The sequence below is a fragment of the Lepisosteus oculatus genome, chromosome 5 (genome assembly GCF_040954835.1).
Source record: "Lepisosteus oculatus isolate fLepOcu1 chromosome 5, fLepOcu1.hap2, whole genome shotgun sequence".
Taxonomy (NCBI): Eukaryota; Metazoa; Chordata; class Actinopteri; order Semionotiformes; family Lepisosteidae; genus Lepisosteus; species Lepisosteus oculatus.
The window spans coordinates 56,364,728-56,382,130 of NC_090700.1; the positions used below are offsets into that span (position 1 = coordinate 56,364,728).

At 39.3% G+C, this 17,403-nt stretch overlaps 1 protein-coding gene across 1 annotated transcript in view; it reads right to left on the bottom strand.

The window, feature by feature from the left end:
• Window positions 1-17,403, bottom strand: part of LOC102694672 (leucine-rich repeat-containing protein 49) — a 109,494-nt gene that overhangs the window by 89,233 nt on the left and 2,858 nt on the right. Inside the window, exons 2-7 of the mRNA XM_015343365.2 lie at window positions 14,852-14,923; window positions 13,036-13,120; window positions 10,217-10,465; window positions 9,022-9,127; window positions 5,908-6,111; window positions 1,954-2,020 (exon numbers count right to left, since the gene is read on the bottom strand). Coding sequence (XP_015198851.2) covers window positions 1,954-2,020; window positions 5,908-6,111; window positions 9,022-9,127; window positions 10,217-10,465; window positions 13,036-13,120; window positions 14,852-14,923 — 783 coding nt within the window. The remainder of the gene's footprint in view (window positions 1-1,953; window positions 2,021-5,907; window positions 6,112-9,021; window positions 9,128-10,216; window positions 10,466-13,035; window positions 13,121-14,851; window positions 14,924-17,403) is intronic.

Genomic DNA, 17,403 nt, shown 5'->3' on the forward strand with positions numbered 1-17,403 from the left:
GATTTAATGGCTTACTGTAGCTTGGTTTCCTAACTCTAAGTCACTTTACGGGCTATTACATGTGCCTAACTGACATGAGAGGTGGGTGTCAACTATCAATGGTCATAAAATACTATTACAAACTGTCAACAATTTGCTGACAGGAACTCATAGCACTGCTCACAACTGCTTTTCCTCCTACCCCCCTGATCAATCAAACCAGGTCTACTTACTCCCTGCCAGTTCCCTCATGGCTCCAACGTGGATGCCCTACTGACCTCCTGTCCTTTCTCTACACCCTGGGCCCTCTGTTGTCTTTCTTTGCATCGTTTTATGCTGACAATGGTCAAAAACTGTCCTCTTTCCCCCCCTCTGGTACTCCGTTCTCCTTCTGTATCACTCCCTTTCTCATTGCCATCACCTCCAGGATGCACTGCCTCCAAGACTGATCTCCTTTTCTCTCCCACAGCTACAATACTTCTCCTTCAGTCGCCTCCTTGTTTGTCAAAAACTTCACTCTTTCCAACTTCAAACATTCCAATGTTACGTGTACATGTCTTGCTAAAGAATTAAGACCCTTGTACAGTTTTTACAATTTATTGCTTTAAAGTTTCAATGACACTTTGAAGTAGCAATTAATATTTGTTATAAACACAACCTACTCCATACTTTCAAAACAAAAAACAAAAGATTTACACAGATACTTTATATGGACAAATGGATAAGTCATTATAAGTATGCAAACCCTTTGGTGTGACAACCCTAAATTAAACCTTAACCCTTAATTAAATTAGCCCTCACTTGAATCCAATGGAAAAACTGTGGAAAGACCTAAAAACTGCTGTCCATAATTGATCCCCAGGCAACCTGACAAAGCTTGAGCAAATGTGCCAGAAAGAAGATGGTAAGTAGTTGGTACAGACTTACCCATAAAAGACTTGCAAATGTAACTGCTGCCACGATACTTCCACCAAATACTTGTTCAATGATCTCAATATCTATGCAAACAACATACTTCAGTTTTTCTCTTTACTTTTTGCTGACAATTAATGTAACTTATCTTACCTTTAGAAGTTTTCAGTTTTTCATTCAGGTTTTGAATACAATATTAAACTTAAAAAATGTGTATGCATAATATTGTAATTTGAGAAAATACGACACCATAGGAAGGGTCTGAATACTTTAAGTAAAGTACAGTACTATAAGAATTATAAGTCACCCTGAAAAAAACCCTTATAAGTAACTAAATGATAATAACGATGAGAATAAATTAATACTCAGTAATGACAGCAGTAAGAAATGAGAGCTAGAATGCTATTTTTATGGCAGTGGATAAAGATATTTGTGGGGTTGAATGAGTGTCCTGTGGATTCTCCGAATGCACTCTGATCGAAGAAACACTTCCATGTAAATTGGTGGGTTTCCTGGAAGATACACACACTTCAGGTACAGCCGCAACATTTCAACAGCACTCTCTTGATGGACAGGCCACTCGTGTGCTTTGCATAACTGTTGAAATGTTGAGTTATATCTTATGAGTCTGTGATCACTAAGTATTATGACTCCCCTTAGGCTAACTTGGGTTACTGCTATGGAAACAATTCAATGTTTTTGTGTATTTTCCTGACTTGATTCAGTTCTTCCATGTTATAAGTATCAGTGCTCTTCTCTCTTGATGTTTCAGGTTAAACCAAATCCGTCAGCAGATTAATAGCCAGTTACCTGATTATAAAACCCATCTGAGACCTCTGCTCACCAGCTGACAATATACTGTAATAGTCATATCTAGGCATTTTTAATCTGAATTTGATGGTGAAACAGTCATATATGTACTGTATAAAAACAAGTGTGGATCATTGTTATTTACTTTTGAAAGTGTTTCTCTATTAGTGGTCTATTTTGTGTCTGTTTAAAGTCAAGCATAAAGTAATTGCTTGAGTGTAAATGGTTGGGTATCAAAGCACAGTACAGTACCTGATTACCATGCAGATCCAACACATCCAGTTTTGTCAGGTTTTCTAAATTGCTGATTCTTGTTATTCTGAAAAAAATATATTATATTTAGTTTCCAAATCTATTATTGTGTCATCTGTTGCTTTCACCAAGTTTTGTGTAAAAGCTTCAGTTTCATGAGCTACTGTACACTTGAGAACACCGCTGTTGGAGCAAGATCAGAAGACAACCCTGAAATACAAATCTACAATGGCTTAAAAATAAGTACAGTGAACTCCAAACTTATCAAGATCATACACTTTTCAGGATGTCGATGATGAAAACATCTAATTGCTTTTTAATTTAAAATGTTAAACTCTCTATTAATCATTCTCCATCCACTATTAGAGAAAAGAAATGGAAGTCAAAAAAGGGTGAAGATGATCTGAGGTAGCATGAAATGTGTGCAGGAATTGGGAATGCTTGAGACTTGAGCAAGTCTTTCTGCAGCTCGTCACACTCATAATAACAATACACGTCAATTTTAATTAAGGACGTATATAAAATGTGTTTCCTTCTTTTTGATAGCAACTTATGCACTGTACACTATAGTCTGCTGATTCACATATACTTCTCCAGAAAGAATAATATTGAAAGAAATATATATTATGAAAATTATTTAATTCACTATTCAAGTTATTTGTTATTGTATACGGGGTGTTCCTAAACATTAAATATTATATAATAAATGTCAAAGAATAATCTGAATAGTTATCTCAAAATATGAATTTATTAGTTCAAACAATTAATTCATGTGAGGTAACAATAGATCATATTCAAAATTTTAATGCTATTTTTTATGTCCTGGTTGGATAGTAATTGACTTATTACACATTAATATGTATTAACTGTATTAATAAATATGAACTTGTAATGAAAACTTAGCACTCCAGTTAAAACTCATCACAGGTTGGAATTGTGGGTAATGTGTTGCAGTGGGAAACAGCTTCAAACACAAGCGTGCTGTGAATACTCCTTGAGTAAGACAGTAAGACAAATGGTGGACATCTCTGAAAAGGAGTGGGTCAAAAACAGGGACAAGACAGGAATGAAGATGATCATTGAAGCCCTAGACTGACCTACAGCTCTGTCACAGAGAACCAGCAGGCTTCTGTCAGCCTCACCACACTCATGATAGACAGCAAGGTCTCCTCGAAAAGATGTCGTCATGCTTCTGCTGCCATTGTTTTATTTTTCTGAAGAGAACCAGGGAGACATTGTCGCTCTTACTCAATGGCCTCTCCAAGCACCACTTGTCTGAACCAGTGAGCTTATCTCTGATCCCATCATGAAAGCAATTTTCTATCCATGATGGCAAGAAACGAGAAGGGAGATGATCAGAGCAGACAGCACTAATGATGAATAAACATGTTAATGCACATGACCAGCATTTCACTCCATGTGTCATTCTTATACAACAACTTTCACTGTTACTAACTCGTCGTAGTTTGGAAGAGAAGGATCCAAGATGTGGCAATCTTTAACTCACGTGTATCATAATCTTTTAATACTTGATCAAATTAAATCAAGAAAAAGTATACATGGACAGCCAAAATAAAGTGTTGGAGCAGCTGATTCCTCAAGTATACTAATTCAATCTAACTGACTCTTTGTCAGGGGTTCCTTGTTCACATCCATATATGGCAATAAAGCTAAAGCAATAAACTACTTTATGAACTATAAAATACATTTATCAGGATTAAATTAGTTTAAAACATAATGGCTAAAATTTCAATAGATAGACTGTTCCTGCATAAAGTATGAAAACACTGAGGAGAAAGAGAAAAAAATGCGAAATGTGAAAGACTTTTGAAAAGCAGTGAACATATATCAACAGGTTATGATTCCCAGGTGTGACTATATTTTATACCATAGGTCGGTAATGAGAAACACACAGCAAACTGTAGTAAAAACCTAAGTCTGTAAAAGCGTCAGGCATAGCTATATTTTTGTTTTTTGCAGTAAGACCATTGGAATGCTTTTAGCAGTGAACGTAATATTCGAAATTGCTGTTTCTGCACAGAATGATAAATTGGTGTCAGAATAAATCAGGAAAGCACACTGTTTCTTAATGTGATGCAGACAAATAGATGGACAGATAAGAGACTAAATCCTGCAGACCAGCAGGGTATTGATAAAACAGATGTCTTCTTCAAAATGGTTATTGCGGTACCCTATATTTGATAATATCTTGAAGAATCAAAAATGTTGAACATATTAGTTCATTCACATATTTTATAATTCCTTATTTTATCTGAAAGAAATTAACATTTTGAGATGTTAAAACTCCAGAAATGAAAGACCTCTCTCTCTGCCTCCTTGAGTACTTGATCTTCACCAGTTGTAAGATCTACAGAAAGCACCCTAGTAGACTATTGTCTCTCTGAACACAAGATGAGCTGTCCCGACAATAGGTCCACAATGTTTCCTAGACTTATTACTCAGTTCTGTCTACTCCGATAGACAGCTCATACTTTGATTAAATCAAACATCAAAGAGGCTGATACCAGTTCTAACAGCTGGGAAGCAAAGTTAATTGTGTGTTACCATAAGAGTTCTGGTGAAAAAAATGAAGAACCTTTAATAAAAGCTTTATAGACTGTATTACCTAGAGCCAAAATGCATGATTATCCCAAGAAGTAGTTCATTTAAGTGGTAACCAATTTATTGAAGCTGAATTGTCTGAGTATTACAGCTCTTGTAACACAGTAAAAGGATTTATATGCTGATGCTTTCAGGCTAAAACTAATATACTGTAGATCAAAATGGTTAGGTAATTAGAGCTATATATTGATCAAAGTTGTTAGGTGAGGGAAAGCATACCTGTACAGTATATTGTTCTTTTGTTTTGCAAATACTTAAAACATTGCTTTGCATTAAACTTTTACTAATATATTAAACAAAGTATTAGACCCATCAAAATTAAGCTACAGATTACCAAGTAACAAGGTTTCAATTAGATCTATTCTCTGGTGAAAAATAGGTTTTCCAAGATACCTCCAAACTGAACTGAACAATGTAAAGGCGTTTTCCTGTCATGTATTCATACAATTTCAATGCGTTCCCGTTCTTTGTCTGGAATGTGACTGGAATTATGTTACCGTCCTTGAGTTCTTTATAAACATCAAGTGTTCTGGTGCATATTTTTAAAAACAAAATGTCATGTTTTATAGATCTGGAATAAAACCAGACTTTACAAAAAGGATGCCAGCAGCACTGCATTTTTTTAGGATTTGTGCAGTTAATAGTCCCCCGGTCTCCTTTCCTAAAGTAGGATGCTGTGGGAGTCTCATACAGTCTAAAGGTAGGGGTGGAGATATGGCAAGTGTTGTAAAAGGGAAACAGCACCTTTCAATAGCAACAACTGGCAAATAAAAGGGACCATTTGGCCTGCCTAGCCTTGGTTACCAGTACATAACTGGTCCGAGGAGCTCATCCTCTGTGTTGTGACTCTGCAGGGAATGCAGCTGGTGAAAAGGAATGTTGATAAGGTTGCCACAGAAAGGGTCATTCTGTCAGCACAGCAAGATCAAGGCACACGATGTATGATGAGAAAGCCTTTGTCACCAGCAAGAACAAACGTCTTGCCGGTGAACAGAGATCCTGTCTGTTCTGGGCATCAGGGTGGACTGAATTAACCAACTTCTCTTTTCTTACTACATGATGTCAGCCCTGATGTCCTGTGAGAATCATATAGTAGAGACAGTGATAGATGTTGCTGTAATACACTTCATGGCAATGGAATATGTTGAGAAAATTATTTGCCTTTTTGAAAAATAACCACGCATCTATAATGTTGCCATCAGGCTGTCAAAAACTTCCATAAATCTGAAAAAACAGGAAGAAACGAAAACTGAATTGTACACGTAATGCGCCTAATTTTTTATGAACACGGTCTATAAAGAGCCGGACATTGTGTTTATCGGAATAGTGTACCTGTTCTTGCCCAGCATGAGCACATGCAGGGAAGTGAGAGCCGAGAGCCCGGAGATCTCCCCAATGCGGTTGTCGTACAGGTCCAGGAAGATGAGGCGGCGCAGGTGGGACAGCTGCTGGATGCGTGAGATCTGATTGTGCTGGAAGTTGAGTAGCCGGAGCCTCTCTTCCCCTTCCAGCAGGGGGCAGACCTGTAAATGGCGCCTGTTGCAGGGAGAGAGAGGAGGCACCAGACAGGTAATTGCAGTCGGCCTGAAACCTGCCTGTTTCCAGTACATCTGCAACTTGTTTCTTGAGCACATGCTGATACATTGCAAACAAAATACTAGTGAACCGCATGCTTCCAAAAGAACGTTTTTGTGCCTTTTTTTTTACTTCTAACAGTATAATTACTGTTTCCATTTATTTACGGTTGTTTACAGATCTGTTATTCTTGTGTATCATCTTACCCCTCCAGAATGTCTTAGCAATCATTCTGGAGACAGTCAAGCTGAAGTGAGTGCACATCAGCAGGCAAACACACACGTGCTGGCTCATGCATGGACGCCACTGTGACTTAAAAGAACCACAAACCTTCTTTTTTGTCATGAAAATGAAAACAACTGTGACAGCTGTGTTTACCTGAACCCAGTAAAGGAATATTAATCAAGACTCTTAAGACTGCATGCAGTTACTTTGTTCTGTCCCTAAAGGGACGAACATTTTTCCTAACTGAGAAGAACTAGGCCTTATTCAGTTCTTTCTGACAGGTCTTAATAAGTTAGCACACACTAACAAGTAAGATCACAAACATTTCGCAGCACAAATATATTCCCCATATTCATGGCATTCTTCTTACTCAGGATAGAGAAAGGACCTTAAAAGTACTGAGGTATATTTGCTGTGCACATAAGAGGAAGCATAACAACAGTGAAGAAACATGTGGGACTCTTAAAACAGTGAAAATAAAACAAGAAAATAATACATTTTATTGGCATTTAAATTCTTGGCACTTCAATGTCCTACATTGCTCTAGAAGAGACAATAGTGTTATAAAATTTTAGGATAAGAAGGATCTTGGATATAAAGGATCTAAAGCAAAATACTTTAGATAATGATGTTTTTATGATACTTTAATGACATGCATATATAACTTAAATATGCTGGGGGTTTTGGCTATATGGTGATAACTGTCTTGCATTTCATTTATTTATTATCACTCATGAATGAAATCAGTCCTGATGTGGTTCATGTGGTCATGAGTATTAGGTTAGTCAGCCGGTGACTGCAATCAGCTGGCTTTGAGCACCCTCTCCAGTTCAAACTTGGTATTCCAAACGAACAATTTTTCATAAAATACGACCACTTTTAATAAAATCATTTTAAAAAGCCTTGCCTCTCTTTCAACCTCACTGGATTGTTGGAATCAGCTCTTCGCAAAATGAATGTGAGAAACAAGATCTTGTTTATACCATGTGAAGCCTTTAATTGAATTTATGGAACATCCTACTTTGCAACACCTTAATTCCAATATATCGTGACTGTAAGGAAGTGGAGTGGAGGAAAAAATGAAATGGTTGTTTCTTACTGTGTTTTGAAATTACCTGACTCTTGGAGAGTTGTCTGTTACTTTTACACTCTGTGTGTAAACGTGCAGATATGGACAGTGATGTTGATAATTAATAATAATAACAAAACCTTCCACATTCAACATACAGTGGCATTCATAATAGAAAGTATGATCCTGAAAAGGCGGAGCCTTTGCTTAAATGACCAGCTCAGAGTCAGTGTCAGTTTGTGGGAGCCAAGTGGCTTGGTCACCTATAAATAATTCCATTCCACCAAGAAAGCACAGAAATACCCACACCCATAAAACACCCATAGGACCTTTAATTCGATATTTCTAAAAGATTAAAAAAAACTGAATTTAATGTGTATGAAATAAAATAAGGGTCTTAATTTCAGCAGTTAGATGGTTGTGCAAAAATGCAAAGGAGTGCGATTCTCACAATAACACTTACTGTAAGCACATCTCAAGCAACCATAAAACAGGGCACAGTCAGGATAATACAGAAAGAGGAGTCAAGATAGATGTAGATCAGTTTTACTCAGGCTGCAACACAGAAGTAACAGGATGACCTCCAAGAAATCTCTGACCACAAAGGGAAGTTCCCTGAGGACAAATAGCACTATGGTTAAAGAAAAAGCACCACATTAAGGGAGGCAGAGAGAGCAGATGTGTGTCTGTGATACATGAGCTACCAGCGCCCCACTCTGCTTCAGCTGTGGGCAAGCTGTTGGAAATGTAATTGGCACTGAAAACATTGAGTAGGAAGGAGACCATGTTGTCAAAAACAAACTGCAAAAGCAAAATCTTGGCCGGAACGGCTCCAGTTTCTTGCTTTCCAACAGTCAGGGCAGTGATTTCCAGAGTGAACTATCTTACTGTGACTAAATCAAAGAAAACATTTGTGAGATTTATTTCAGTATTATGCAACGTACCCCAAAAGTATAACCTAGGTCACCGAACTGCACGAAAAAGTCAGTTTACTGTTCTTCTGAGAGGATGAAATAAAGAAAGCAATCTACTATTAATACACGGGACTGTTTGTCAACAGCACACAAATGTGTCCACAGTCAGTCTACAGTACATCATGGGGACTGATTCTCATTTCTCTGGATATCAACAGGGTTATGTATGTCCAGCAAACTAAAGAAAATATTATTTTTACACTGTTGTCCTCCTGTACAGAGAACATTTATTTTTATTCATAAAACCTATGGTAGAACAAATTACCTGAGTTTTATGAAGTGACTAAATGTACCAAATGATTTACCAGGGCCTTTTTACACCCACAAATCCCCCTTACATTTTCACAGTGGAATCCAGGAAGGTCACGATGACTGGGTAGACCAGGAAAGTAGAAAAAAACTGGTAGCTGCTCAATGGATTTCTGACTTTTACTAAACTTTTGCCTGCAGACACACTGGAATGAGCAGATCTCATCTTCGCTATTCAACAAGTGGAAACACAGAGGAATTCTCTCTAAAACGTATTGAAGCGAATACAGTCCCAGCTCTGCCAGTGTGTGAATTGCTGTTTCCCACTAGTGCATGGCCCCCGGCTGGCCTTACCCATCCAGATCCAGGCGCTCCGGGCTGGCTGCATGGTCCTCCCGGGAGCGGAAGGCCACGGGGACCCCAGGGGCTGAGGCGTTCTCCAAAAGCACTGCTGCATCGCCTTTGAGGAAAGACAAAGTACTCATGGGACACGGACTGATCACAGCAATGACCCCTAGCCCGGAGACCCATGAAGGAAGCCTGTGGAGGATATGTGATTTGAGGGAATTATGTGAATTCTGCTTCATCAAAAAGTTGCAATAATAAGAATAAAAGAAATGGTACAAATGAAAGGTGACCTTTCAGCCTACTCTGCTATTCCTATATCTGGTTGCTAGTATCTTGTCCAAGGATACAGTCCAGTCATTTACTGTATAGCATCCCAGAGAATCTGTTTTCACCACATGGCTGGACAGATAGGTCCAGAAACCCACAAAAGGAGCTCATATGGTACAAATAAGCAAATTAGCAAATACATTTAGGAAAGAAAAATTGAAGGAAGAAGAGGTCAGCAGAACTTTATGCTCCATAAGGATTTTTGTAGTTATTATTATTTGTTGGGATTGATGCCGGATAAATTCAGAATGACTAAATAATAAATTATGTCACTAAACAAACCATTTGCATTAATTTCTGGCAAATTACAGGCTGTTCTTTTTCTCTCTTCAGATTCAAAGAGTGATATGCAATGTCAATCTGGCACTTTGTTTTGTTTTGCTTTCTTGCTTAAAGTACTTAGTTTATTGATATAGTACTAGTTTTTTTCTGGTAGGATAGGCACAGGCAATGTTCTGTCACTGATCTTCATGTATTGAAAACTGATTAGAATTTGATTAGAAATTATTATGAAATAGCAAATAAATATAAAATGATTGATGACTGATTAAAATGTAAAGCAAACTTAAACATATTACCATCCAGTATTAATCTACTCCATGTTAGTGTGTGTAACAGCTAATCCTAACATATATAACATGCATTTTGGGTTGTTTAAAACAATGTATTTTCTTGTAGAGCAAACAGACAGAATGTGAAATCTGGGTTCACACCACGTGGAAAGTAAGAGAAAAGAGATGACAAACACAGAACCCAGCTGGAGCAGAACATCTCACTACTGAAATGAGATAATTTACTTGATTTCCAACCACTCTGGTGAAACCTGGGAGAAAGAATATCCTCACGGCCAGTACAAAGGAAGGAAAGGGCTGACCTTCCAGCTTCTTGCCAGCCATCGGGGTGTCTAGAGGGCAGCTGTGGGAGGAGCTCGCCCCCGCGCTGTGGGAAGCTTGCCTAGACCAGGGCCTGTGGGCTGGTGCCACACTGTCACCACTATGCCCCCGAGGAGTGCCTGCAGACAGCTGGCACAGCACCCTGTCCTGCCCCGTAAACTCCATGCCAAAGGCCAGCGCAGGAGGCTGGGAGGGTCTTCCAGCATTCTGAGCGCTGATGAGCCTCCCGCCTGCAGAGGACACAGGGAGAGAGCACTAGGCAGTGAGGCTGTAGCGAAGGCTGGTTACCAAGCTTCTCTTTGAATTACAAATGTATTGAATTAAAATGAATTACTACAATAGAACAAGTAAACATCTTGTTTGTTTTTTTTAAACAGTTCTGGATTCTGGCACAGTCCTTTCTGCCCAGAAGTAATGCAGAATTTATATTTCACTTCTGGTCCTGTTGCAATACATGCCTGCTATCTGCAATACTTCCACATTAGTTTGATAAAAACATATATATATATTTACTGAAGCTAATCCTGATAAATAGAATTACTGTATATGGTCTGACTTTGGCCTCATGTTACAAGTTCTTCTCATTGGCCTTGGTTCAGAGGCACCCTGCCTCAACACTCTGTAGGATTGGGAGTTGCTGTAATTCTGGCAGGTGTGGGAATTCTGGGATTAGATTTGTAAATTTGGAAGAATGCTTCTCTAATCCCAGAATATTTGTCGCAGTGCAGTAGGAAGTGTATCTCTGTCTCTGTTTCTCTTGGCTGGCAGTGGGAACACAGCCTGTCCTCTCTGGACAGACAGGTCTGCCTGTGTCGCCCAGTTTCAATGGCCAGAATGTGGTCAATGAGCCTGTACTTCGCCAGGGTCAGTTTCTTTTTGCTGTTTCTTATCTTAGTCAAATATTTGGCAGGTATGTATTGTCTGTTTACAGTTGTGTAGCATTCTAGTTTATGTTGTGTTTGTGTGTGTGTGTGTGTCCCAGTGTGTGAGATATTCCTCATGTGATGTGGTTGAGACTGATTTGAGGTGCTTTAGCACTGCTGTCCGGAGGCTGGCTGGTGTCGGTGTGGCCTGGGCCAGCGAGCCCCAGGACCAGCTGGCTCAGAAGGCTCTTTGTTGGGCTCAGCTCTTGGCTTAGCAGGGCCTTGTGGTGGGAGGAGTTTTGGTCACTGCTTTTTACGTGAAGCCAATACTTTATTACTTTCTTCAGTATATTTATTAATAGTGGATATTGTTCTAATTTGGCCCTGCATGAGCTGTTAGGAATTTTTCTAACCCTAAGAGCAGAGTTTCTATGGGGTGTTTCTCCCATTTAGTGTAATCCTGGTCTGTGAGGGGACCCCACACTTCACTTTTGTATCGGCAAATGGGTTGAATTACCCTTTCAAATATTTGGAGCCAGATTCTTGTTGGTGGGTTAATGCTGAAAAGCCTCCTTCTCATTGAATAGAAAGCCCTGAGTGCCTTCACTGCCAGGTCAAAACTCCCAGATGAGCTGATAGTCAAAGGTATTGGTTAGCTCAGTGTGCACTTCAATATGCTGTTGTTGAGTGTGAAATGGTACTTTTCTATGGGAATGGTTTCCCTGAGATCTGGCTTTCTTCTGGAAGACCAAGAATCTGGTCTTGTCCAGACTGATTGTCAGTGCCATGCTCTGATGCAGCAACTGTTCTGTGGGCGACAGCAGGACAAGGTCATCCACGTAGAGCAGGAACATAATCTCTGTGTCATGTAGTGTGAGATCAGGAGCTGCAGACTGTTCCAACATTCCTGCTAACTCATTGATATAGACATTGAACAGTGTTGGGCTCAGGCTGCAGCCCTGAGCCTTGTCTCACTCCACGACCTTGGGTGAAGAATTATTTCCTTTTGTTTCCAATTTTGACATTTGTTCTCCAAGTACATTGATTTCATTATGTTGTACACTGAGATTGAGTCTATCTCCACTCTTATAGATAGGCACGATCAGTCCTTGATTGCAGGCCTCAGGGAAATACCCGGCTTTCATGATTAGGTTGAAGAGTTTGATCAGGGCTTGCTGCAACTTCAAGCTGCTGTGTCACAGCATCCCTTTGTTGACTCCATCTTGGCTACAGACCTTGAGTGGTCTGAGGGCCTGGGGTTTGCCAAGTAGCTTCTGCTCAGTGATTGGGGAGATCAAGGGGTTTTGGTTGTCAATAATAGCAGATGCCAAAATGATGTGTTTTTCATACGTAATATTTTGGTCAGATCTATTGGTATTTAGGAGGATTTGGTAAAGAGTTTTAAGGTATGTATGCCAGATTGTTCCATTTTGGATGACCAGAGGTCATACTGTAGCTTGTCCAACAAAGTGTTTCCCTGGATTTACTGCAATCCCTTCCTACACTGTGTCATCGTAGCTACGAAGCTACTCAGCTGCTTGTACTTCCTGGTCTGATTACAATAGCTAGGAAAACAATTACCAACAACCTAAGGGAATTTGGGGTTACAGTTACTAGTACCCCTTGACTGTAATTATGCATGAATAGTCTCTATTTATTCAGTTCTTTTTTACCTAGCAGGTGAGGAATTAATTGTCAGGAATGAAACCTCATTTGCAGGTTTCTTTTGATCTTTCCATGACATTTGTTTATTTTAACTATCTCTAAGGTTCTATCATCATTAAAAAAACTCAATCAGTTCAGTTTTCTCTGGTTTGTTTACAGTGAATCCAGTTTCAAACAGGCAATAGAAGACCCATAGCACTTATTGTGTTAGAATACATGTACATATAGTTGTATACTTGAATATAATTGCCTATTTCGATACTCAGGATTACCTTGTCTGGTTGCATTAATCCTCAAGCTGTCTGGAGCTACCTCTCTACTGAGGCCAGGCAGGTCTTTAGCCAGGCGAAAGTCAAGCTATGAGAATGAAAACAGATTATTTTTAAAACCTAATCAAGAGTGGTTTAACCTTTACTTTATGTATTTAAAAAAGGCAATTGAGCCTATAAATTAGTGACTAATCTATAGGCTCCAAAATGTAACATGTTGTTTATCAGGTTCAAAAGCATTGCAGAATTTAATATCTTTATCATGACGTATAGCATGAAATGTAGATATTCTCACTTTAGAATTACATCACTGACACTGGGGACAGAATGTAGAAATACACCTGGATTTAAGTCTTTCCCTGCAAATGTCAAAACTCATTATGTTTCATGAAGAGTTCAGTTCCACTGATATGGGGATTTTGTCAGGAGCATGAAAATGTGTGGTAAATAAGTGTATTTAATCAATAAAAGATGTGTTTTCTCAGAATTGTTTAAAGCACAAGAGCCCTTTGATTTGAATGCAGCACTCCACTTCAAAGCCTACTGTTTAGCAGAAGAGAAAGAATTGAAATGCAATTAAGAAAGGCCATGGAGAAATGACTAATGTTTACTATTGAGTATTTCAGACGTCGTGTCCATTTGATAGTTTCAAAGGAATAGCTTGTGTTCTATTACAAGTTCTTGTCAGAGCTAAATGTGGGGTGGTTTTTAAACGCCTTCAAGGAGTTTTTTGTGCTTTTAATAAGCACAAAAGAACTATTTGATTTAATATTTTTCCTAAATCGTCTGTCTTTTCCTTGGCCTTGGTCTATGTTTAAAGGCAATGAATGTAGCTATTCTGAATTTACTTTTGCAATTCAGGGGCACAGATGTCCCGCTAGGTGTGGAGATAGAAATTCCAACCACATACTGTACACAAAGCTTTGGGTGTTAGTAATTTATATCTATTTGAGGACAAAACTACATACAGAAAAAAAAAAACTTCAAGTAAAGTTTATAAACACAGTGCCCTTCTCATGTTCACAACATTTCTGAATTTCTATGCTGTTATCATAAATTTCCATTCCGTAGAAATGGGGGCATCATTAGGAAATACTTTTTTGAAAAGCCTGAGCTGATTTAAAAAATGAAGCCAGCTAGAAATAAGAAAATATTCCAGCTGCTTAACTAATGGAGGGAGAATGGTGTAAACCAACACACAAAATAAAATCGAAATTCCAACTCAGGTGCCACTCTGCTACACTGAATCGGTCAACAGAGCGAAGACACAGAGCTCCAGCTAGTCTCCGGCGCAGTACAGTTAGACTCTGGTGCAGCACGGCTAGACTGTGGCACAGTTCGACTTGACTCTGGCGCAGTAAGGCTGGACTCTGGCGCAGTAAGGCTGGACTCTGGCGCAGTATGGCTGGACTCTGGCGCAGTATGGCTGGACTCTGGCGCAGTATGGCTGGACTGTGGCGCAGTAAGGCTGGACTCTGGCGCAGTAAGGCTGGACTCTGGCGCAGTAAGGCTGGACTCTGGCGCAGTATGGCTGGACTGTGGCGCAGTAAGGCTGTACTCTGGTGCAGTAAGGCTGGACTCTGGCGCAGTAAGGCTGGACTCTGGCGCAGTAAGGCTGGACTGTGGCGCAGTATGGCTGTACTCTGGCGCAGTATGGCTGGACTGTGGCGCAGTAAGGCTGGACTGTGGCGCACTATGGCTGTACTCTGGCGCAGTATTGCTGGACTCTGGCGCAGTAAGGCTGGACTGTGGCGCAGTATGGCTGTACTCTGGCGCAGTATGGCTAGACTCTGGCGCAGTAAGGCTAGACATTGCTCACCGGCTTCTGAAACGACACTCGTTCTGGCGCAGCAGTGCTCAGGGTCCCCAGCTGCAAATTATAGCTGTTTACCTGTAGAAACACCAACACAACACAGACAATTTCAGAAGGTCCGCTGCCTGCCAGGTGAAGACGAGGGAAGACAATAAAGCTTTCAAGCATTCAAACAAATATTATTTAAACACACTGGTGTATATTTCTGAAAATGCAGAATCATTTGATACCAAAGTCATAAGAATAAATGTGCTTTTTTTTAAAATACTTCAATTGGGTAAGAATGTTTTTTTTATAAACTATTGTAAATACAACACGACCACATCACTGGACTGAGATACAGTCCTACTTTGCTGATAATCAATGTTCTGGGCCAATTGCAACAGGATTAAGTAACCTGGATACAATTAAGGAATAAAATCTTATTGGACTGATTTGCAACTCACACTTTATATATACTCTTGGTTTATATAAAGTTATTTTTCTTAATCTAGGAATAAAATATAACTGAGTAATTCCAGTTAATTTTTAATGTTTGAAGTGAATTATATTTTTCTCCATTTCTGCGATTCACTAGTGGCTTAAACAGAAATGATTAATGCAGCAAAATTATCCTGACTTGGAAAAGATAACTTTTTATGCAGAGGACTGAATGGTTGACAGAATTTTATTGATGGTGGTGCATTTTAAAATTACCTTAGAAACCAAAAGTCTGTTACAAATCTCCCAATACAGTGCCATAATCACAATTAATATTCAGTTTCAATATCTTACAACTATCTTTGAAATTATCAACCACACTACAGAGGGACATCAAAAGTTCAACAAAATGTAATACAACTGTACAGACAGTCTCACTTCAAAGATCTGCCAGTTGGGGCAAATCCCACCTGAAAAGTATATTGTACAACCTATTAGCTCTGTAGTTTTGCTCCCCCCACCCCCGGTTCAGAGCCACACAACTCCACTTCCTAAACAGTGGATAGGTGCTGTACTAAAAGACCAGGTCCTCCACCATTGGGGAATTCAACAAAGATATACAGTACATACTGTACATGCATATCTGCGTTCAGCTCTTCAAAGATCAAGTGGGATTTTTACTCTGTACCAATTTCTCAGTTTCAGAACTGAAATACAGCCCACTGTTATAAAGTTATAATTTATACCTAGTAAGAGCTGTTTAGTCAGAACTGATGGCAAGTTGAGGGGAGACTATATAACATCATTAATGCCGAAGAATTAAGAAAACAGTTAAATGTCTAAGCAAATACGCATATCAGTTAAGTCATCAATTAGCACTAGAGCTTTTAGAGCTCAACTGGAATGAAAACCAGCACACAGAAGTGCTCCCCCAGAACTAGGGTTAGAAACCACTGGTTTAGCTTATGCAGGCATCCCAAGAAACTTACACTGTTTATTTTACACTATATTGTAAGCACACAAAGCAATAATGCAGTTTCAGCACGTAAAAAATAAATTAAACAAAATAAAAATAACCCTCCACAAACTACGACAAGTTTAGAAGAGTAATGCAAGTTCTGCACAAGCAGAACAACTAAGCCAGTGTATAGTGTGAATACAGAGCAGTTGTAAACACCGTAACTGTATGTAAACACTCTGCAGGTATATCTTTGGTACAGTACGTACAATTTCCAGTTTGAAATTTCAAACCATTAGTGCAATACTGTGTAAGAGTTATTGAAGGACACAGTGAAGAGCTGAGAGGTTGCAGGAACTGTATAAATACATGAGTCTTCAGCTTCACTTCTGATTTCTGAGGATTGTTCATTCAACAAATGAGAAAGGAACAGGTGGTCTGAAAAAATGAGATTGGTGAGATGAGGCAGGGAGAGATAAGAGACTGATGGCAGGCAGGAGCAGAGTGGATGAATCAGATGCATGTGGAAATAGGGAACCAGTGGAGGAACTGGAGTAAAAGAGTAGCCTGAGAAAAGCAAGGAAGAGAGAAGACAAGGCCAGTCACAGACTCCGGGATGAGTTGGTTTGGATGGACAGGGCTGGCAGGGAGGCTGGCCAGGTGGAAGATACATTTCTCTGGGTGGGAGAATACCAGGGGCTAACAGCTGTGTTGAACAGTGGGAAAAGGAAGGAGCAGATTATAGAAACCTGGCAAGGGAAGACGTGGCAGGAGTGTGCCAGAGATAAAATGTGTTGTGAATGTCTCTGTATAATGTGTAACCATGTTTCCAGTACACTCCACTAGGGACCCTTATCTCATACAGTTTACCTAATATATCTCATACAGCTTCAGCTTGAACATCTTTGAATAGGGGCATATGTGTGAAGAGCAACTGCTATACCAAAACCTAAACAAAAGATTATGATTTCCTGTATGATTTCAATTAATTGTAATTTTATGACATTACAGTACGTGTAACGCTTAACCTTTAATTTTTTGTTGCATGTGTACTGTGTCAGATTGATATTTAGAGCAGATATTTTTATGAAAACCCCAAAAAAATAAAACAGACTGCACAAGAAAGCCATATGAACGTACAGAATTTGATCTCAAAAGGCCACATCTTGTTTGTTAGCAC